Source organism: Dasypus novemcinctus, chromosome 17 (assembly GCF_030445035.2).
Source record: "Dasypus novemcinctus isolate mDasNov1 chromosome 17, mDasNov1.1.hap2, whole genome shotgun sequence".
NCBI classification, from domain to species: Eukaryota; Metazoa; Chordata; class Mammalia; order Cingulata; family Dasypodidae; genus Dasypus; species Dasypus novemcinctus.
Window position 1 is genome coordinate 87,856,661 of NC_080689.1, and position 10,176 is coordinate 87,866,836.

General features: G+C 39.3%; 1 gene segment (V, D, J or C); it reads left to right on the top strand.

The window, feature by feature from the left end:
- Nucleotides 1–6,070: 6,070 nt before the first annotated feature.
- LOC131274071 (immunoglobulin kappa variable 3-20-like) lies at nucleotides 6,071–6,673 on the top strand. The segment is given in 2 exon segments: nucleotides 6,071–6,149; nucleotides 6,333–6,673. Coding segments are annotated over 2 exon segments (390 nt in total).
- The last annotated feature ends 3,503 nt before the right edge of the window (nucleotides 6,674–10,176 follow it).

Sequence of the window (10,176 nt, forward strand, 5' to 3'; positions counted from 1 at the left end):
ACTCTCTTTCGCACTGGGCGGCTTTCCCTACAGGGAGCGCTCCTTGCAAGTGGGGCTCCCCTATGCGAATGACACCCCTGCATGGCATGGCACTCCTTGCGCACATCAGCACTGCACATGGGCCGGTTCCACATGGGAATTTCTTACATTAGCCATATTTTCATTGGATTTGTGTATTTCATGTGTTTCTTTTATTTCTATTTTTGCCTTTTTGTTGTTCTTACACTTTCCTCCAATAATGCTTCTCCTGCTTTCTTCTTTCCTCCGTCAGAACTCCCTTTAGTATTTCTTGAAAGACAACTTTCTTAATGGCATACTCTCTTAGTTTCTGTTTATCTGTGAATATTTTGAACTCCCCATCATGTTTGAACACCTGCACGAGCACACCAGCAAAGCCAAGGGCATCTTCTTCAAAGGTCTTGAAGCCGGGGTCCAAAATCCTGGTGTCATCAGCGTGGGCCCTTAGAGGCTGCGAGCAGAGCCCTTCCACGCCCGGGGCTCCCAGTCCTGGGCAGTGCCTGGCGTGGGGGCACCTGCCTCTCTGCCCGTCTTCACACCACCCTCCTCCATGACTCTAGTCTCCACGTCTCCTCCTTAGAAAGACACCAGCCCCTGGATTTGGTCCCCTCTTCTAGGATGGCCTCATCTTCATCTAACTAATTCCATCTGCAGTGACCCGATTCACATTCTGAGGTTCTCTGTGGACATCAATTCCTGGTGGGCGGGGAGAGAAAAAGGTTCTTAAAATTAATTCTGTTGGAGGCCCAGTGTTTCCTCTTATTAATCCTATTGTAAATTAAATAAAAACTTCAATATTGAAGAAAACTGATCTACGTGTGTGTGGATATGATAGGACAAATTTCTGCAAAGCAAAAAGTGGTGTTAAGAATAATTTTCTTTCCAATTTAAGAATGGAGAGATGATGAGATTTTCTTTTATTTGATTTTGGTAGAGACTTCTTCATACTTTGATCCAAGAAACCTATGTTATTCTATTCAGCCAAAGAGAAATTATAGTGATCAAAATTTACAAATGTATATATACATAAATATTATAATACGTATATATTAAATATATATATATATATGTCTAAGCACAGATATCTGCACACACATGCACACACAGAGTAATAGTATAGGGACCTAGACAATTTGATATTGAATAAAAACAAAATAATCCATTCCACACTTCCTCTCTTTGCTAATTATAGGTTAATTTCCAAAAAATTTTGAGCCGTTGTTTAAATGCATATAGTAACCAAGATGCTTTCTATGTTAATGAACATTTTGTAAAGAAAGCATGTAAATTTTTCTGAAATTATATTCAAATTTAGTAGGGAATCTTTAATCCCTTTATTCAAAAATGTGGGAAATTCAAGCTTGTACTGTTTAGCTAGATCCAATTAGTAAATGGAAAGTTTTCAAAAAGGTTGTTAATAAAATACAGAAGAGACAAGAATAAACAAGGTGGACTCAAGTGATGAATTTTGAAATTTCCTGATTGCAAGTTGGAATATTTGGTGTAACACCTCAAGTAGATCTTCCTTCAGTTTGTTGGGTGTGAAATATTTAGCACCACAGGAGAGTTGCCAGTTTCTAGAGCCATTCACTTTCTGTATGTTGACCCACGTGGATCTCTGAAAAATCCCTGCATTTCTTGCTGTATATTTTTTTGGATCCCACAGAAATGTCTATGGTAAGATGAGTGACTGTTCACTTATCTTATTAAAGCATTTCAGGGTGATTGTGCACATGAGGTGGGAAAGGAGAATCAGCAGCACAACTTGACTGTTCTTGGAACAATCCAATTTAAGAAAGAATCTGAGCAGAATACATAGATCTAGAAATGTATTCCATTAAACTTATTCTTGGCCATGAACCCCTGAGAAAACCTTTTTGCCTACCCTTAGGACATACACCTTGGTTGAAGAGTATGCTCTAAGGTAGTTTTGTTTGGAACAAAGGGTCAGATGAGGTGAGGAAAATCAGGAGTCAAAAAGTCACTATTTCAAGTTGTGCAGCTCTCACTTGTAATGGAGATGCTGAATGTCTGGAGCAAGCATTTTAATGTCACTGCAGATGGGGTCTGGCTTTAGTATAGGACATGACTTCATCATTTCAGGCCTCACTTGGTTAAATACAGTGTTCACTCAGCTATACTGAGATCTCTCTCCTTGTGTTTTGTTAAATATGTTTTTGTTTTTGAATAATTTTAGATTCATATATAAGTTGTAGAAGCTGTCCAGAGAGTCCCCACACACTATTGCCCACTTCCCCCTAATGTTAACATCTTACATAATCATGGTACATTGGTCAAACTAAGAGATTTCCATGGGTACAAATTTAGTAACAATATTCCAGACTTCATTCAGATGTATCTAATTTTTTTTCTTCTCCTGTGCCCCTTCCAGATTCAAATCCAGGTCACCACATGCATGTGGTTTCCATGAATCTGTTGCAGGAATATCGTGTGACCTTTACTGAAAAATGTCTTGGGCACTGCTAATGCATTGTTCCCATTTTAAGGCAACAGCATCATGTTTTATTCTGTACATCAATATTCTATGCATTTGGCAACAAGCCTCATCATTTCAAGTTTAAAGATTAATGTTGCCTTCATGTTATGAATTTGCTAACACATTACTTTCATCCATTCATGCCCAAACTCATTGAGCACATTCACTGGGGCCCTGTATCTACACTGGGGAAAAGAATTCCATTGATACTGTAGAATTGTTTGAGAACCCTGAAGCATGTTAGATCAGGCTGCATGTGAATTGTGCCTCATATATCAAATAGCCTGATTTCATGTCTGCAACAGCAGCACTTGGCTTTACTGACCTCTGGTAAGTTAATGGGGAAGGATAAGCTGAGCCCAGAAAATATACTTGCTAAGTTGATTTTATCTATAATTAATTAAGATTTTTTTGGTCATTTGAACAACAGGAGTATACAAAATTAAATAAAATATGTAGAATCATAAATTCTAAATAAATGGAAGCATAAGACAGTTTAACTCTTAGATCAAGACAAAATGCAACACTACCATTCTTTCTCATGTAGAAGGAAGGAGTCATCCACATTTAGGAATCTGAAGCACTCCAGGGTTTAAGCAAATGTGAAGACAGCAGCTTGGTTCAGGTCTACCTGGAATGTCCCCAGTTCACTGCCCTCTCTTACTAAGAGCCCTGTCTAGAATTTCTTCTGTTTCAGAGAACATTGCCATGGAAACAGAGGGGGCAGATCCTGACCACTTTCAAAGCTAGTTCTCTTCTTACCTGTATTTTCATAGCACAGTATTGAGCTCTGACCCTGTGGATGTGGTAACACATCAGGAAATCATCTGTGGGTGAAAGGGGCATAAAGCATACCACATTTCATGAAAAGAAACATGTGTCAGCATCATTCAGCTATGAGCTAAATGGAATGATAACTCTTGTATCTGGATTTATGACTTCCATTTTAGCATGTGGTTTGTTTTAATACACACACACACACACACACACATATATATCACTTTTCTCTCTTTTCATAACTAATAAGCAATTTATTAGGTCAGAGTTTTGTAGATCAGGAGTCTGGATCCAATGTTGATGGCTTTCTTCTCAGGTTCCTACATGGTTATATAAGACTGCCGTCTGTCCAGAGCACAGAGTTCTCTTCCAAGCTCATGGGGTTTGGCAGAAGCAGTTCCTCAGGTGGCAGTGCTGAGATCCCATGTCCTTGCTGGCTGTCAGCTCTCTCCTCCCAGAGCCTGCCCACGTTCCTTGCCACATGGTCCCCTGGATCTCCACAACCAACTTCAGATGTATTTTCCCATTTCAAATACTAATTATTTATGAATTTCTCTGGGCTCTTTCTTTCTGACCAGTAGAGCAAGATTTAATGGATCCCCCTTCTTAAAGTCAACAGCTTTAATGATATCTGCAAAATCACATAACAGTAGCACCTGGATAGTGTTTAAACAACTGAGAGAAGGTGTGCATATGCTAGGGACAGGAGTCCCCAGGCTTTTTTAGATTTCTACTTACCACAATGTGTTCTTTTTAAATCATTTACCAAAGATTGATTTGGCCTGAATTGGATCTTTGGCATTGGGAGAGCATTTGGAAAATTTCACTTTTTAAAATCATTATATGACTTCAGGGAAGAAGATGATAGAAAAGCTAGTTTCCCAGCTGCACTGAAACGTTAGTGGCTTCCACTGTATCTGCATCTTTGGAGTGTTATTGGTTGTAAGATGACCCAGAAGTACCTGCTAAAATGAAAAATTAATTCTATCTCTTTTTTCCATGGATTCTCATAGTACATAACCTAAGCCTCAACTGTTCTTCGAATTAATTTTCCTCTTGGATCATGCCAGTTCTGCTCTCACACTCTGTTTCTTCAGTCTTTCTTAAATATCCAGGGCCATCTTTTCCTAAGTCCTATTCATTTTCTGAAGTTCTCTTCCCTCGGTTTTGAAGGACAGTCCCCTCTTCTCTTCACACATTAGGCCAACTGTCCCCTACTTGAAGATAATATTTCCTTACTTCACATTTTTTGTGGACCCCTCTGGGCTGGTTACCCTTCACATGACACATCCTATTTTATCATGCTGTCATCCATGGTGACTTTACATTTTTGAGTGTGTGTAAGAATGGGAAGGAAATTATATTGCACGGATGCAGGAAATCTATCAATTAAGGAGTAGAAATTCAAGCAAAGTAAAAAAACTTAAGAATGTTTATTAAATGCAACTTCATGGAGGAGGAAAAAATACATGGGTGTAAAAACAAACCTGAATTAATTATTAACATCATCTAAACACAGATACTTGGTGGTCTAAGAACAGAGAGGATTGTAGATGAGAAGGAATGCTTCCCTGATGACGTGGGCATCTGAAGCTCCATTCCTGAATGCTAGGAGGGGACATTCTCCTAAGATAAAGTGCTCATAAGGAGAAGAACTACAGAAAATGAACTTATTAATTAGAATTAGAACAATACATGCCTTAGGACATTCCACATCATGGGAAAGCTCAAGAGCTTTGGAAAAAGTCTGCAGGAAAAGATATACTCATGATAGTGGCAAATTTTTTATCTATATAATTGTTAAAGTGTCCTAAATTGTCTCTTACCTCTGACTGTTCATGCAGAGGGTTGATCCTGAAATGGACCAGGTTCACATGGCCCTACCTTTCCTGAGTAACAGAGGAGGAAGTCACGGAGAGGCACGGTAGTAAAGGTTTCAGAAATGTTACTTGTTTACTGTGTAATCTCCCAGTAAAACGAATCATTCTATTTGTTCATAATTTAATGTCCTATGCCTAGAAGTGTTCATGATATTATTATTTGCATAATTCTAAAAGTATCATCAGTTTTGGGTAGGAATAAATGAAGAAATGTTCTATCTGACTTTGGGAGCTGCAGCCATTTTACCTATGACCACTAGGTGGAGGTGTTACACTTCAGGTCTGCTAATCACTCCATTAGTAATTTTAGAAAGTGGTCGATTTAAATGATGGTGCTAACGGTGATTGTAAATATTTGATGACTCCTTTCTGGGAGTGATATTGTATTAAGGGCAACACAGAGGACTTTTCTTGAGTATATCAAGTGAGGTTCCTTTGGGATGTTAAAATTTAGAATAGACTGAGATAGACCATATGTGCACTACATCTTAATATATCCAATTATATGAGTATATTCCACCTAGGTTTTGGCACCATATTTATAACAATTAATTAAGTTCTGATATTACACTTACAGATGCAGGTATTTTCTTACAAATTCCTTTTGTTTTCAAGATGGGTGCAGTTGATTTGTAAGAGTACAATTGCAGATAAAATATTTCATTTTCCAAATTGTGCTGAATATTTTTGAAAGTTGTGGTGCTAAATTGATTTCCTGCCTTTTGCAGGAGTGTTGTTACATTTCCTCTGGTCATGGTATTTTTATCTCTATCCATTATTTATCTTCACAACTCACTGCACAGGTAAGTTTGACTTTATACTCTCTATGGATTTGCATATGCTCCTCGGGGACTTGGTTGTCTGCTCAGAGCTCTATTAATGCAGTTTCCCTGGAGATTGGGCCTGATCGCATCAGCCAGTGAGCAAGATGAGGTCACATTCTCAACTGCTCATCCTGCTGGTGTTCTGGGCCTCAGGTGAGAGGTTTAGAAGAGTATTATCTTTATAAAACTGGAGAATGGTTTTAACATGCAGAGAGAGCAAACCATTTCATCTAAAACAGATCTGAATATATATGATAAATGAGAAAACCTACATTTATATACATATTTTATACATTTGTGGTTGAATGTATGCTCTATGTTCTTTTCTGGTTGCAGGTGCCAGTGGGGACATCGTGATGACCCAGTCTCCAGGCTCTGTGGCTGCATCTGCAGGAGAGACCGTCACCCTCAAGTGCAAGGCCAGTCAGAGTGTTAGCAGCTACTTAGCCTGGTACCACCAGAAACCAGGACAGGCTCCTAAACTGCTCATCTATTATGCTTCTCATCGGCCATCTGGGATTCCTGATCGATTCAGTGGCAGTGGGTCTGGGACAGATTTCACTCTCACCATCAGCAGATTCCAGCCTGAGGATTTGGGAAATTATTACTGTCAGCAGCATAGCAGCTATCCTCCCACAGTGCTTCAACCTCGAACACAAACCTCCTCAAGGCTGTAGGGCAGTGAGTCTTGCAGCACCAGCTGCTTCCTCTTCAAATAGACTTGAATGTGTTTGCTTCCTCCGTCAGTCTGAGAAACCACACCCTTTAGGGGACTGTACCATAGAAATCTTTTTTTCACTTTGCCAGATCAAAAGACTCAATTGACACTCTAGGCTACGGTCCTGTAAACTTTACACCCTGATGGATTGATTCTCTATTCATTGTATCTCCTTAATGTTTAAAAATTCATCATCTTCTTTCCTTATTCTGTCCATCTTCTTCCTTCTCCCCCATCATCCTCCAACTCTGGTGTTTCCCAAGATTAAATCCTTGATCCTTCATGTGCAAAACTTCCCTATGGAAGATCATTTTCTCCCTTACTCTTTCTTCCCTGGACACATTGCCATCCAAGCCTTTCTTGTCAGTGTCACAAAAGATGATTTGATTTGTTCCTCTACCTTGTTTTTTTATTTAGATAACTATTTTCATTTCTTATTGCCATCAAATAGTAATTGTGGGTGCCTTAATATACTGTGCTCATTGAAGACTGCTTACGTTATAAGGGATGATGCTCAGCCAATGAAATATGTTGATTTCAGTTTGGATATAAAATTTTCCAGTAAGCTTCGTATTCCTGTTCTCTTATAAAATGGTTGAACAGTAAAACTTGCCAAAAATTAAAAGTTTTCTATATTGTTATATGGTCTGTGTTTACTTCATCTTATTTCCATATATTTGAAAAGACACATATATAATTTTATTCTTTACAATATTACCTAATGTTGTATATTCCATCTGTTTAAAAAAGAAAAAAGCAATTCAATTAGAATATATGTATATTTGATGGTGTGAAGCAGTATGGACCCCAGTAAAGTAGGATCTTAAGGTGAATCCATTCTGTGGATGTAACCTATAGTAGGTAGAGCTTTTTGAGTAGGTTACTTCAGTTCATGCCTGGATCACTGTGGGTCTCAGTCCCTTTCCTTGAGTCTTTTTAAGAGAATGAGATTCAGACAAAGAAGGAGAAAGTCATGGCAGCAAAAATCTGAAGCAATGAAACCTGGAAGCTACAGAAGATACAAGCAGATATCACCATGTGTCTTGCCATGAGACAGAGGATTCTAGCATCACTGGCAGTTCAACTTTGGGAAGAAAGCATTGCCTGATGATGCCTTGATTTAGACAAATTTCTCAGGCTCAAAATTGTAAGCTTGTAAGTTAATAAATACCTCTTTTGGAAGCCAGCCCATTTCACCCTGGCTAACTAGAACAGTCTATATCCAAATATTTATAGAATAACTGAAAATCTGCCTCCTTTTGTAAAGCCCTTTTTCTTTTCTCCATCTCTTTCAGCTATTCTCATTCTTTCATGGCAACTCTCTAATTCTTCAACTGTAATCTTCTAGAAATGTGTGAGAACTTTCCTCATGAACTCTTTCACCAATTGTCAACTTTCTCTCTTACCATCCTTTGGCACTGAAAGAATTCATGGTTCTTAAGTCTGCTGTAACGTGAACACTGAATAAAGTTTATTTATTTATTCCTTTATTTATTTCTCTCCTTTCACACCCTCCCCCCCATTGTCATCTCTCTGCATCCATTTCCTTTGTATTCTTCTGTGTTCACTTGTATTCTTATCAGTGGCACCAGGAATATTTAACTTTTTGTTGCATCATTTTGCTGCATCAGCTCTCCGTTGTTTGCGTTGCTACTCCCAGGCAGGCTGTGTTTTTCTTGCATTGGGTTGCTCTCCTTTTGGGGTTGCTCCTTATGCATTGGGCTCCCCTACACGGGGGACATCTCTGCGTGGCATGGCATTCCTTGCGTGCATCAGCGCTGTGCATGGGCCAGCTCACCCCATTGGCCAGGAGCCCCTGGGTTTGAACCCTGGCCCTTCTAAGTAGTAGGTGGATGCTCTATCAGTAGAGCCATATCCGCTTCCCTGGATAAACTTTAATGAATACATTATTCTCAGTGTGCTGGTGGAAATACTCCAGATATTCTGGTATTATTTCTGAAGTTCCTTCATAAATATGTTGGTAGATGAAGTATAGTTTCACCAAATATCCCATCTAACCAGAGGAGAATACACCAAACTCTCTGCCACACAACTGCTTTTTACTCTTAGTAATGAGAGGTATTTTAATCATTGAATCTATGTCATTCATTCACTCAAGAAACATTTATTAAATGGTTCCTCTGGTAGTTGCAAAAATCCCTCCTATCATTTTAGTTGATGAGAAAAAACACATATGAAAAATATACACTATGCCATTTTTTAGTGATAGGAAGAAAAATAGGTCTGGTGAGGAGATTGTGGCTTAACAATGAATAACAATTTAAAACATGAAAATATATGTTAGTCACTGTCATGTATGATATCATGCCCAACACCAGTGTCATAAAGCGTTAGCTGGTGAGTTTTTGGTGAGCTGTGCAGTCTGTTCATATGGGGGCCTGACTGACTCATCTGGACCTGCTCTTGGTGTGTAGTTATCTGGCAGGTCCCCTGAGGTCTGTGTTTTCTAAGCTCAATCGTCTTTGATCTCCTTCACATGCTCCTTAGCTGGCCATCAGCCTGACTTTGGGTTGACTGCACCACATGCCTTTTACCACCTGTCAGACTAATTCTAGATTCTTCCGATGGCTATTTTCATGCTCCAAAAGATGAAATGGAGGCCCATTTCCCTGATGGATCAACTACTTCTTCCCTGTGCCTCTTTTATTTAAACTTTCTTATTTTCACTCCTTCTCATTCTCCTTCCCTTCCTCTGGATCCTCCTATTGTCCTCCAAATATGATATAAAGATGTAATCCTCACCAACATAGGTTCAGAATTTCTTCTGAAGGTCTTGTGTCACTCTCCCTCCTTATCTACTCTACCCTCTGTCAGGGCAGGCCCTTCTGCTCTGCATTCCCTGATTGTATATTACAGGCCTAGCTCAATACCTCAGTAGGCATTGAGGCATTGGATCTCAGTAGGATCCAATCTGGGATAAAATCATTTCTCTCTGTTGACCAGTAACAAGAAAAGAATTTTACCGATTCAAAAATACCCTGGTGGAACAGGTATAATATTGCAGACATCCTGATTTCAAAAGGGTGAGGATGAAAGGAAGAACAGAAGTACTGCTCCCAAGCAATTTTGAAATCCTGAAGTTCTGTTAGGTTCATTGCCTGGGGTCATCTCTGTGGCCTATGGATTGTCCTTGGTGACACGTCTCTGCTCTCTGGACCTCTGGTTTTGGTTTCTGTATCCAGGTCTCTTGCCTCTGATCCCATGTTTGTTATCACTCTCCCTGCAGAGCTGGCCTCTGTCTTATCTGATGAAGATTTTATTATATACGCATTCTCAATCATTGTCAGTATTCCTGTCTGTGTGGGCACATTGTAGATAGGACCTCGAATATGTTATTTGAGCTGAGGTGTGGCCCACCTGATTGAAAGGTGGCTGTAATCCAGATCATTGGATTCTGTTATAAGCAAGATACAGTCATTCAAAGATACAGAATCCTCAGGG